Source organism: Strix aluco, chromosome 5 (genome assembly GCF_031877795.1).
Source record: "Strix aluco isolate bStrAlu1 chromosome 5, bStrAlu1.hap1, whole genome shotgun sequence".
Classification (NCBI taxonomy): domain Eukaryota; kingdom Metazoa; phylum Chordata; class Aves; order Strigiformes; family Strigidae; genus Strix; species Strix aluco.
This window is the reverse complement of record NC_133935.1, coordinates 43,656,395-43,669,636: the sequence shown is the minus strand read 5'-3', so window position 1 is coordinate 43,669,636 and position 13,242 is coordinate 43,656,395. Positions and strand designations below refer to the sequence as shown.

Genomic DNA, 13,242 nt, shown 5'->3' with positions numbered 1-13,242 from the left:
GATGAGCTATAGAAAAAGCTATTTCCAGGGATTATTACTGACGTTATTTGGGGCAAATTGAGTGACAGTAACTATTTCTTCCCTAAACTGCTGTGAAATTTCATCCATTCTTCACCAGTCTGAGCTGCTCAAAACTGGGATTGTTCAAGAAATTCACAGAATTATTTGCTGTATCACTCTGGATGAACTTGCATTCTTAAAAATATAGCACACATTAATAAATGACAGTTGTAATGAAATGCTATTGACTTTGCACTTAGTCAATTTAGGTGTTAATTTCTGGTTTGCTTGCATGATTATTCTGCAGATGAACTAAATCAGCACACTGCCACAGTGTTTGAACATTAGCTTGTCTTGTCATGCAGTGAATACAGTTATGTAGTGAAATAAGGATCACGAAATATGTCACAAGGACAAAATCCGGCAACTGTTGAGAATGGGATTGCAAGAATGAAACTTTTGTAGATAACCAGAAACGGAGCAGACTAAGCCAACGTCAGTTACACAAAAAGAGGCCCTTCAGTATATGTTAATATGTTGAGCCTTAATTTGCCATGGGCTAGGCTCCTAGGCAAGTTTGCTGTCCTTGCAATACAACTGATAGCTTCTTGCAGGGGGATGTGACAGGTGACAAGATAAATGTTAAAGCTGTGTCAACTAACTCCGTGTTCCTAGGAGCGTCCTAGGAGTCTTTAGCCCAGCCAATAATGCAGGTTCTACACCCCTTGTACACTCAGAGCTCTCGTGTGAAATTAAGAGCTTTGAGTGCAAAAGCACTCAGTACTAGATTTTTGTATTGTTTTGAAAATCTCAAGCATATGTCTTTTTCTTTTTCTTTCCATCTTTAGCTACATATAAGCCACATCCCCCTCACCTTCTCCAACCCCTTCAAGACAGGAGACAGAATTTCTGTACCTTAGACCCAGGCAAGTCTGGATGTTCTTGGAAAAATCAGCTTTTCTGTTTTATCTTAGGCAAGCATGGTTGAAAAGAGGACTTAGAGTCATTGCAATTTTTAAGCATAGAGTTCCTCCAGTAGTGGCTAACTTCTTCATACTTCTTGGGCTGTATTCTCCATTTGAGAAAACGTTGCTGATAAGAAATATTTATATAACAGGTAATTTAAAAATTACTTTATTTTTATGCCAAGAGTGACATTAACACTTAGATTGAGGGCTAATGGACTCTTTTGTAGTTCTGTGAAAAAGACAACTTTCTGGGTAAAAAAAAAGTTGTGAAATCCATGGTTATTTTTGTTGTCAAGTTCAAAAGAAACATCAATAAGAATGCCAGTGCCTCGAGTCCTTTTGTCCCCTTCAAAGAATATATATTGAATGTTTTGTAATAACAGTGCTTGTGCCTGTGATGGTTCTGATGCAGTAATCAGGAAAACAGTGGCAGAACCACATCAAAGAAATGGGAATATCTTTGGATAAACCAGCAGATTTTACTCTTGTATAGACAAATAATCAATAATCTGCAATTTCGGGAAGCTGGGCAGCTCGGGGACATGGATTACCTAAAAATCAAAGTTCAATGACAGTCTTTATAAAATTACATCATGTTAAATCCACAACCGCAGAAATGCAAAGCAGAAGCTAAAATTCTACTTGTCCTCCATGGACATTTACCATGGACTCTTTTCCTCAAGCATGCCTAAATACTGAAGAACATACCATAAATTTTGCTTTTGCATGAAACTATTTCGCTTTTATGTGCTTGATTTGTTAGGTGGTGTGTTGGGTTTTTTAGTGTTTTTTTACAAATTAGGAAATCCCCATTATCTATCTGGTTTTGTTTTTCACATTTTCAAAGTCTTCTTAGAACTTAAAAGTATGAAAGTTCATTGCCCAGAGGAGTTTTATCAAAGCTGCCTGAACATTTGACTCAGATTTAGCAGGGTCTCACGTGAGTAAGACTACTTACTTGAATAAAGCTAAGCATTTTCCTGAAAAGCTTTCTGAAACAGAACTTAGATCTGGAAAAATATGGATGAAATACAGGTTGTCCTAAACCGTAAGACCTCCTCTGGGAGGAATCAAATGATAACATCAGTAATAATTGCTACTAAAATCACATCTTCATCCCAGAGGATCTCTAACTCATTCTCACCTGGATTGAGACAGACTTTCATTTCAGCACTTTCCAGTAGTCTGTAAAAAGTGGCTTCTGCCTACAGAATCATATAGTTTAGCATTTTTGTAAGTTCTCATCGTTTGTCTCCCAGCACACTACACACTCATTTCCAGAACACAGAAGTAAACAGAAGGTCATGAATTCCCAGCATTTCAGTGGCCAGATGGGTGATATAGCATGGACACATTGATTTCAGGACCGCATCACTGTTCTGAGTCCTGCAAAAACTAAGTGTACCTAAGACCTCTGAAATGAAGGCATCTTTAGGCTGGAAGGCAGCAGTCAAACAAAGAAGAGTGACAAGTACAGGTATTTCTGTGGGGCTTTTTGTTTGGTTTGGTTTGGTTTGGTTGCTTTGTTTTGGTTTTCCCTATGACAAGATCTTACTATTGCATAACAAACCATGCCATCTTTTATACTCACTGAAAATAGTCCAAATATCTACTTGAAAAGTTCTATCAAAATATGTATTTTTTCAAGTGATAATTTAATTATTTTGAATTCTGTACAAGATTTTTAGTGGATTTCAAGTAAAGCTGCGATATGTTTAATATTCTAAGACTAGATATTAAATTGGAAGAATAATTATATCTACTTATGTACCTTAGAAAGTGCCAGTTGCTACTACTCCTTCCATCACCTTTCAGGAAAATGGAAAAGTTTGTTTTGACTTGAACTTAACTCTGCACACCACTGCATATCGTAAAAAACTGTGACTGCCTCTGGTTTTTAGACATCAATGGTATACAGGACTGTGAAACTTATTTATACAAGACTGGCATTTTTTTGGGATAGAATCAGTCTAAGAGTCGGACAAAAGTGATTTAACATATGTACTAATTCTTTAACTACCATTTTACTTTGTGCTTACAAAAGGACTCTAATTAACAGTTGAATCACCAAAGTTTGGAAGTCTTGTACACTAGGACAGTCAGAGCATTTCATATACAGAAGGTGATATTAAAATAATTTTCTGCTAATCTTTTTTCAACATACATATATCTTCAAACATGCATGCCATACACTAAAGAATACAGATGTGGAAAAAATGCTTTTTTAAATGAAAGAAAGGCTTCAGCTAAATTATTTTGCAATTGCAGAAGTACCCAGGCCATGTTTCACAGTTTGTTTTTTGCTAGATCTATGCCTAGAAACATACCTATGTTTTTCAATTAAGTCTACAGCTACAAGGGTAATTGCTACACACATCGCTTGACATTACTTCAAAATTCTTTATTGAGTATGAATTTCAGGAGCATCAAGTTTTGCAAAGAATAAAAAAATCCATAGAGGGAAAATTAATCAGTTCAGAAATCTGCTATAATGGCATTTGTAAGTGAACCTTAAATTACTAGCATGCAATTGGGAGAACTAGCAATCCCTTCTTTACCCTTTTAGCTATCAGTATGGGCTGTGATGAGTTTAAATAACGAAGTAAGTTCCACAGATACTCATTAGAAATGTTCTTTCAGGAAACATATATTAGAATGTTAGCTAAAATAGAAATTTAATGCACTTCATGTTCTGATTAAGTTCATTTGTATGCCCTACACCCCTGGTGCATCATCTCTAGTAGGACTTTTATTCAAAATGAATACCAGAGTGTTCCAGAGAATACCAAAGAAATGAAGGGTTACACCTTGGGAGTGGACATAATCTACCTCTAACAATTTGATTTGGGGAAGTGGGCTTCACAAATTGGTCTGAGGCAATTGATACCTCTCATTAAGTCCACCAGTTGCATGCCTCAGGTAGGCAGTCATTGCACTGGATTCAGCCACACAATGGGCTTGTGAACACCCTTGTTCTTGTTTCAGCCCAGAGGGCAACTAAGGGCAATGCAGCCCTTCACTCAACCCTTCCCCCTTCAGGACTGGGAAGGAGAAAATAAAGCAGAAGGCTCTGGAATCAAGATAAGGACAGGGAGGGATGACTCACCCCTTACAGTCACAGGCAAAAGTCAGACTTGTCAGGGGAAGGAAAAAAGAACATCACTTTAATTCGAACGCTAACACCACCACCACTTAACAGATAGAGTGGGACAGTGAGAAACTTAGCACATCTTAAAAACACCTTCCCCCCCACCCCTGGGCTGCCCACTTCTTCCTGGGCTCACTTTTGTTCCCAGTCTCTCTACCTCCTCTCCCAGCAGTGCAGGGGGCAGAGAATGGGGGGTACAGTCAGTCTGCTGCTCCTTCCTCCTCAAGGGGAGGACTCCTCGCATTCTCCCCTGCCTGAGTGTGGTGTCCCTCTCATGGGACACAGTCCTCCATGAACTTTCTCTGGCATGAGTCCTTCCCATGGGCTGCAGCCGTTCCTGTGCTTCTCTGGCATGGGTCACCCCCACATGCTGCAATCCTCCCATCACCAAACTACAACAGTGGGGACTTCTTCCCATGGAGTCCCAGCCTTCATCAGGTGCAGTCACCTGCTCTGGCGTGGGGTCCTCCACAGGCCGCAGGTCGGCATCTCCTCTGCTGTGGACCTCCATGGGTGGTGGTGGTAGGGCATCCTGCTGTCTCACCACGGGGTACGGCGTGGGTCTCTGCACTGGTGCACCTCCTCCCCTTCCTTCTCCTTTCTACCACTGACCTCGGTGTTTGCATAAGTGGCCTCCTCTCGACCCCTCCTCACAACTCCCACTCCTCCTCCCAGATTCCCCTTCTTAAATACATTATCCCAGAGGCACAGCCACCATTGCTAATTGGCTTAGCCTTGGCCAGAGGTGGGTCCAACTTGGAGCTGGGGAGCTTTGAGATGCTTATCACAGGGGGCCACCCCTGTAGCTGCCAACCCCACTACCAAAAACCTCGCCACACCCACATAAACCCAGAACAACCCTCAAGTCTAAGGCTGTGTGTGCTAATTCCTGAGCAGGCACCAAAAAAACTAATCATGTTTCCGTAACAATTTTCAGTCAGAATCTTTCTTTTAAGTCAAAGTTAGCCTAGCCATCATAAAGGTAGAAAAAAATATATAATTCTGGGAGTATTTTTAAAATTCTAAGACAACTATGTGTGACTTGACTGGGAAGTTGTGTTCTTCAGGCACATTTGTACAAAGCATGCAATACTGCCAGGCATCCAGCAATGGCATCTGAGTTCTGGGCTGTCACGGTGTCACAGTGTTTACAGTCTCTGCAAGCTTCTCTATTTTTTAAATTTTGGCTAGTGGACTCTATTGACAGCACTTGTCCTGTCACAGCGGTTAAAGTGTGTGAGAATTATTTTATTTTGGGTTTTTTTTGAGAAATGTATTTTTTGTTTTCTTGCTTTGTTGGCATGCTGTAGCCTTTACCTTGCAGTAGGGAAGTTTTCATATAATGTCCACTTAGTCCTTCAGGTGTTTTAGGTTTTGGGGGTATTAACTTTTTAGAAGGAAGTTTCTGATCCTTAACTTAAAACATCCTGGGAATTGCATTATGCTACTCAGGGCTGCATGCTATTGTGGCACTGATTGGGAGGAAAGAGCGGTGAACTGCAGTGCAGCACTGGACAGGTAGCTCACACAGCGCTGGGCAATGCTAACAGCCTCTGCAAGCCATGGGAAACTCTCTGTCAGCTATTTGCCTCAGAAAGAGAATCAGCAACCAGTCTTTATGCTGAAAGACTCTTAGTTATTTTGAAGGTGACCTAAAAGTTCTGATGAATGTAAACTCTATAGACCAAATTCTCCTTTTTTTTTTTTTTTTTTTTTTTTTTTTTGAGCCAGGATAAGAAATTGATTTCATGTATTAAACCTACTGTAGGGGGTAAAAAGTCTAGTTCTTCTCATCCCCTTATTCCTTTACCTGTAATGTGATACATTGTTATGTTCCTATTTCACTAATTCAACAGTCAGGTAACAGATACCTAAGTTAGCCATGAATATAAAACATATCCTAGTGTTCCCCTTAGCCATATGACATTTTTATAATGTGATTGCAGGAAGAATTTCCTCAGAGACCTGTAATGGATAGACCTATTATAGCTCTAAAATAATTTCATAAGGGACAAAATAATGTCTTTGAAGCTCGTGTATGTCTTAGCTGACTTGTGCATTAGAAAACTCTCAAACATTACCACCGAAACTCAGAAAGGGTTTCTAAATGCATGCACGATGTGCAAAACAAAAGATCCATTACAGATGATGCAGGTCTTCACAGAATCACAGAATCGTCTAGGTTGGAAAGGACCTTGAAGATCATCTAGTCCAACCGTTAACCTAACATTGACAGTTTCCAACTACACCATATCCCTCAGAACTATGTCGACCCGACTCTTAAACACGTGCAGGGATGGGGACTCCACCACTGCCCTGGACAGCACATTCCAACGCCTAACAACCCGTTCTGTAAAGAAATACTTCCTAATATCCAGTCTAAACCTTCCCTGGTGCAACTTGAGGCCATGACCTCTTGTCCTACTGCTTGTTACTTGGTTAAAGAGGGTCATCCCCAGCTCTCTGCAACCTCCTTTCAGGTAGTTGTAGAGGGCAATGAGGTCTCCCCTCAGTCTCCTCTTCTCCAGACTAAACAACCCCAGTTCCCTCAGCCGCTCCTCGTACGACATGTGCTCCAGACCCTTCACCAGCTTCGTTGCCCTTCTCTGGACACGCTCGAGTAATTCAATGTCCTTTTTGTAGTGAGGGGCCCAAAACTGAACACAGTCATCGAGGTGTGGCCTCACCAGTGCCGAGTACAGGGGTAAGATCACTTCCCTGTCCCTGCTGGCCACGCTATTTCTGATACAAGCCAGGATACCATTGGCCTTCTTGGCCACCTGGGCACACTGCTGGCTCCTGTTCAGCCGGCTGTCAGTCAACACGCCCAGGTCCCTCTCTGACTGGCAGCTCTCCAGCCACTCCTCCCCAAGCCTGTAGCGCTGCTGGGGGTTGTTGTGGCTGAAGTGCAGCACCCGGCATTTGGCCTTATTGAAACTCCTACAGCTGGCCTGAGCCCATCACGCCAGCCTGTCCAGATCTCTCTGCAGAGCCTCCCTACCCTCGAGCAGATCAACACTCCCACCCAACTTGGTGTCATCTGCAAACTTACTGAGGGTGCAATCGATCCCCTCGTCTAGATCATCAATAAAGATGTTAAACAGGAGTGGCCCCAAAACCGAGCCCCGGGGGACACCACTCATGACCGGCCGCCAACTGGATTTAACTCCATTCACCACAATTCTCTGGGCCCGGCCATCCAGCCGGTTTTTTACCCAGCAAAGCGTGTGCCCATCCAAGCCACGAGCAGCCAGTTTTGCCAGGAGAATGCTGTGGGAAATGGTGTCAAAGGCCTTACTGAAGTCGAGGTAAACTACATCCACAGCCTTTCCCTCATCCAATAAGCAGGTCACCCTGTCATAGAAGGAGATCAGGTTTTTTCCTGGTACAAGCAGTACGTCTGATTGTATCACAGAAAGTCCTCTCAAAGCAAGAATGTCTTTCCAAATAAATACTTGAGGGGTATTATGGCCACATGTCATGCGAATCATTAAGTCAGTCTCAGGTTCTCGGTCTTTCCTTTCCCAGTCTCTCTTCGCCGCCGGCCGCAGCCAAGCGCTGCCAGAGTCGCGGGCGCTGCCAGGGCCGGGGGCCCCGCCATGGCGCCCGCCCGGGTCCTCCCGCGGCTCCGCCGCTCGCCCGCCCCCGCTCCGGCCACGGCTGAGGCGCGACCGCCGCTTCGCCGCGGGCCGCTTCCGCGCCCCCTGGCCGAGGGGAGCCGGCGTCCGGGGACAGCGTCGGGGCGTGGGGCGGGGGCAGCCCCGCCGTGCCCCGTTGGCCCCGGGGAGCCGCCCCGCCGCCGCCGCTCCGTCTTGTGCGGTCCGAGCGCTTTCTGGAGCCTCACCGAAGCCCGCGCGGCGCCTCTCCCCTGAAGGCCGCGGACATGGGTCTCCTGGGCAGGCTGGCGGCGCTGCCAAAACTTGCCGGGGCGGCGGTGGGCCGGGGCGGCGGCGGGGCCTGGGGGCGGCTCTGCGCGGGGAGCCCGCTCCCGGGCTGGGCCGCCGCTGCCCGCCGCCCGCCGCCCGGCGGCCGCGCCGCCTCCTCCCGGGCGCCGGGCGAGTACGAGGAAGTTTTCAGGTCCTCCGTGGCGGAGCCTGAGAGGGTCTGGGGAGCTGCCGCCGAGCAGATCCAGTGGGACAAGCCCTGGGCCCGGGCCCTGGAGAGGGGCCGCCCGGGGAGCGCCTCCTGGTGAGTCGGGCTGTGCCCCCCCGGGGCGGGCCCGGGGCTGGTGGGGCGCGGGGGGGCTGCCTGCCGGGGCGCTGCGGCTGTGCTGGGTGGGGGGGGCCCGGGGGTAACACAAAACTACCCCACGGCGTATTTGGGGTGCTCAGGGTGCCGTAGCTGGTGAAGGAGATGGCCTCAGAGCATGGGGGAGTTTAATGATTACACTTGGTTAAGTTTAATGATTAAAAGCAGCGTGGATGAGTGTGCTGGGGTGAGAGGGGAGTTAGCTTGCGCCGCGACAGGCGCGACATACACGTGGGTGGGTGGGTGTGATGTCTGTGCCTGTCTGGGTGACACGGGTGGGTGCGCCTGATGCTGCCCCATCCGACCCTGTTTGGGCTTGGCTTGAGAAAAGTGAGCACGGGAAACCGAGCATGAGGTGCCGGGTACATGTATGAAAACACAGAGATGGCAGCTTTCAGCGTTGTTTAACCTTTGAAACTAACTAAGTAGGTCATAATTTAAAGGATGTGGTTAAGGTAATGTTTGGCAAAAGCATTGACACTGAAATATATATATCCACGTAGTGAAGGGCAAACTGCCCTAAGACAGAATGTGATACCCTTCTCATAAATTACTGGATAGTCAATTCTCAGTACTTTCTCAAAGGTGATTTACCTGTTAAAATTCTGTGTTGACCACCATCACCTCTTTTTCAGCAAGTTTACATCGTGCTCTTTGATCTTTTCTCAAGGAGAAGCTGGTATAGGATAAATAAGGCAATGCAGGGTGAGGGTCATCTTCGGTACACTGATGTTCTTTGCCATTTTTATATTTTTCTGGTTTCATTTTAATTTAAAAATACTAATCGTTCTCAAAATATAATTAAAAATATTAATCACTCTCAAATCTGTCTGAATGAAGAGATACAGAACCAGTAGAGTGGAGCTTGCTTTCTTATTGGTGACTGATGTTATTGCTTGGCATCTCTAGTAGCGACAGTTGTTTATATGTCTTAAGCTGAATGTTAAACAGCCCTCAGGCAGGATAAATCTCTTCGAGTCAGCAGGGCTGTATAACAGTCAGAAGTCTTAAAATGGATGCATAGGGAGACCTGTGTTCCACTGACCTTCATTTCTAGGTCATGGTGTTATTCAAAAATGGCAAGTAGGATTGCCTGCATAATTAAAGACCCGTAAAGCTCTCTGGCTCTGGTGTTCCTGAACAGAATAATGAAGAAGTCAATACAGTGGTTACTTTTTAAGAACTAAGGAATGGGAATATAATAGATGCCAGTGACCATGGTTTTGCTATTAGATTCTGTCAAACAAACGTGGTTTGATTTGCTGAGCACGACAATCTTGCTTGCTGAAAGTAACATGATTAGGTCTTTGTAAAGCTTTGTGACTTCTCAGATGGAAGTTATTTGGTCTTACGGCAGGGATGACTGGATAAAGTTTATGGGCTGAAGTCAGACTTATGATAATTTCATGGGTCTTTTCTGGCCTCACTTCTACTTGCATCTTTCTCCTGCTATGGATGAAGATTGCCACAGACTGAAATTATCTCATTAATGTGGCCACATACCTGAAGGGAGGGTGTACAGAAGATGGAGCCAGGCTCTTTCCAGTGGTGCCCAGTGACAGCACCAGAGGCAATGGGCACAAACTAAAACACAGGAGGTTCCCTCTGAAGACGAGGAAACATTTTTTTAATGTGAAGGTGACAGCACTGTCTCAGAATTGGTTGTGGGGTCTGTATCCTTGGAGTTATTCAGAAGCTGTCTGGACATGGTCCTGGTCTGCTGGCTCTGGGTGGCCCTGCTTGAGCAGGGGGGCTGGACCAGCTGCCCTCCAGAGATCCCTTTGAGCCTCAACCAGTCTGTGATTTGGTGGGATTATAGAAAGATGCAAGTCTCTGAAGACTCAACATCAGGCCATAATTATTGCTTGGATGTCAGGTATCTGTTGCTCCGTTGTGGATAGTAAAACATTAAGCAATTCAAATTTGTATAAACCTCTTTAATGTCTTAATGTGCAACATGCAATTTTATTTGTTTCTTTATTTAAGTTCGCCTTAAGTGATAGCATACTAGTGTAGTACTCTAACACCTCTGAAGTCCCAGATAGTTACCAGCGTTCAGTGTGCTTGGCAGGATAACAAATAGGTAAGTTCTTTGAGGAAAAGATGGAATGTAAGAGAGGGAGGATACAAGAGAGTCTTTCAGAGGACATGCTGAAGAGAAAACAAAGAGGATGGAACGAAAATGAGGAAGAGGCCAGGCTTCCAAGAAAAACATAGCTTGCTGGTCTAACAGCTTAAAGATGTAGTTCTTGGGGACACCTTAAAAACAGTATTAAAAAGTTCATGGATGTGCTTCTTGAGTTAGAATTTATCTCCTGTGTCAGAGACATATTATTACGTCATTTAATAAATATCCATTTATTTTCAATATCTTTGGTTCTGGTTACCAAATGTGAGATTTATGGAAACAGATACTTTTCATATATTTTCTGGTCTCATTTACTTCAGTTGAAGAAGTTGAAGGAGGTGGTTAATGAATTTGAAATGTAGCTGTAAGGCAAATGTCAATTCGTCCTTTCTAAATACCCTAAGAGCGTGAAAGAAATGTGCTGTGTGCCCTAGTGTGTTTTCTTCAGTCTTTTCCATTGGAAACCCTGGTGTTATGTGAGTAGCTTGCAGAATGATTTCTGAAAGGTATGTGATTAGTGTCACCATCCCCTGACTGTTTTGTTGAAGCAGTAATCCCAGGGTCTGTTGACTGTTCTAACCTGCATATCAGTGGCTGCTATGACTCAAAACATCATCTGGTTTTGCTCACATCAAAACTAATAAGAAGAGCAGAAAGCATGGTTGGTCAAGAAAAGGATGAGGGAATTGGAATTGTTTGGTGTAGAAGCCAAAAAGGACATGTTTTAAAACACATAAAATTTGGCTACATAGTTGAAGGAATCTCTGAGTTGCCTTTGAAGAGGTCAAAACTGGAAGTTTCAAACTGCAACAAGGGAGATGTAGATTTTAGATGTTAGAAAGAAAAATCTTTTTAATGCTAAAGGTGGTGTAATGCTTGAACAGATTATTTTGAGATCTGTGGAATCCCGGTCAGAAAGGTTAAAGCAAGGATTTCTTTAGGAATGATAGAAACAGTTTTTCCTAATGCATGCAGGCAGAGGGCAATTTTGCAAGTTATGTTTTTTCTCTGAAGACATAAGAGCAATATAAAATCACCTTCAAACTTTAGGAATGTTGGAACAGATTGCTATTCAAATGTTGCTTACACTTTTTAAAAATGTGGCTGGATCAATTAACAATATTATTGCAAAATATCTAATACTGTTGTGGTTTTGTCTAACACTTTATTCAGCTTCTGTTCTCACTTCATCTAGAAAAATAAAAAGAAAAAAAATGCAGTTGATTCCTGGGAACTCAGCTTGGAGAAGCATACATACACTGTACGGCATAAAAGGATTTTAGCAATATACTTTTTTTACTGTTATGGTACAAATTAATTTTATTTTTTTCTTTTGCATATATGCCAGCTTTATTCAGAACCTTTACCTTCTTTCTTTTTTTATCTTAATTATCTTTGTTTCTGAGCCATTGAATGAAGACTAAAAAATGTCTCTGAATACAGCTACTTTGATTCTTAAGATAGCAGATAGTGTTGGAAATTAAAGCATAACTTTTGAATATTCTTGTGAAATGAATTATAGTTATGTGTTGCCTTCTTCACTACTATACTTCATTACTAGCAGGTGGGCTGTTGTCACATCCAAAAGAATCTGAATATAGGTAAAAAAATTTCCAGGCCGTAGAGGGTAGATGTAAAGCTGTATGTAATGGGAGTCCTCCTATGGAAGACCTAACTTACTGACTTGCCAAAAGTAAAACATGAAGAGAAGATCAGTGCTTTTGTGCCCTCTTCTACTCCTACCCCTAAAAGGTTAACAGAGTAGTCATATTGAAGTATGATTAAAGAGGTAAGTGCATGTGCTTGAGATTCCTGTTTGTGAAACAACAGTCTGTGAGACTTCTGGCCGGGGTGAGATGGGAGGTGCTGCACCCCAGTCATGAAGAGGCAGTAAGTCCTAGGTGACTACTGTAGGCAGCTTTAAAGAGGCTCAAGGGGGTCCTAATGTGGATAACCACACTCAAATTATTAAAAAGATGCCTTATTAGATCTGAGTTATGCATAATGTGGATTATCAAAGGCTGCTGCTTTCGTGAATGTACAGGAAAAAAGACATCAAAAGGATAGGTAGATACTGTAAGAATATTGGTTTAAATGTTGTGAAGCAAGCTGTTTTGATATTATAACCAGTTTTAAATTCTGCTGTGATTTTTGACAGGAAGAACCATGTCATTTTTTTTCCACCGTAGCACTAGTGAAAGGTAGATGAGCTCTTCAAAGAGCCTGCTAGTGAACTGAATGCAGTTTCTTTTATGTATTAGAGTTGTTACTGTTTACTCTTTTTATTTGTTTTACTCTTCCTGCGCTCCATTTGTTGAATGTTATTAATTTCTCAGCATTAGGAGCACAGCCTAAAATAAGGTTCTTCAGACTTGGCTTCTGTTGGTAAGCTGCATTGAGAAAATTATCTGGTTAGCAACAGATTAGCATTTTACAGTCCTGTTTATTATGGCAAGATTTACTGGCAGCTCTTACAAACATCTTGCAGATCCACCTCTGATCTTTCTGCAGTCTATTGGAATATTTTCCTTTTGATTATAAACCTCTGTTTTAAATAGGAGCATCTCATTGATGTCCTTATTCTAAAACTGGATCCTGGTGTCATGCTGCCGTTTCTTTCCAACTAAAGCTTATTCAAGCAAACAAAAGTTCCTCCCGGGTACTCATCTCCTTGTGAATCACTGGATCAACAGAAGTTTGCAGTGGCACAGGGCAGCTTTTTAGAGCCAAGCAGCTTTTATTTCTCAGCT

At 43.3% G+C, this 13,242-nt stretch overlaps 1 protein-coding gene across 2 annotated transcripts in view; it reads left to right on the top strand.

The window, feature by feature from the left end:
* The first annotated feature begins 7,021 nt into the window (after positions 1 to 7,021).
* ACSS3 (acyl-CoA synthetase short chain family member 3) overlaps positions 7,022 to 13,242 on the top strand; it is a 95,437-nt gene continuing 89,216 nt past the window's right edge. For both annotated transcript variants that reach the window (XM_074825429.1, XM_074825430.1), the window contains exon 1: positions 7,022 to 8,304. In XM_074825429.1, coding sequence (XP_074681530.1) covers positions 8,000 to 8,304 — 305 coding nt within the window. In that variant the 5' untranslated portion in view covers positions 7,022 to 7,999. The remainder of the gene's footprint in view (positions 8,305 to 13,242) is intronic.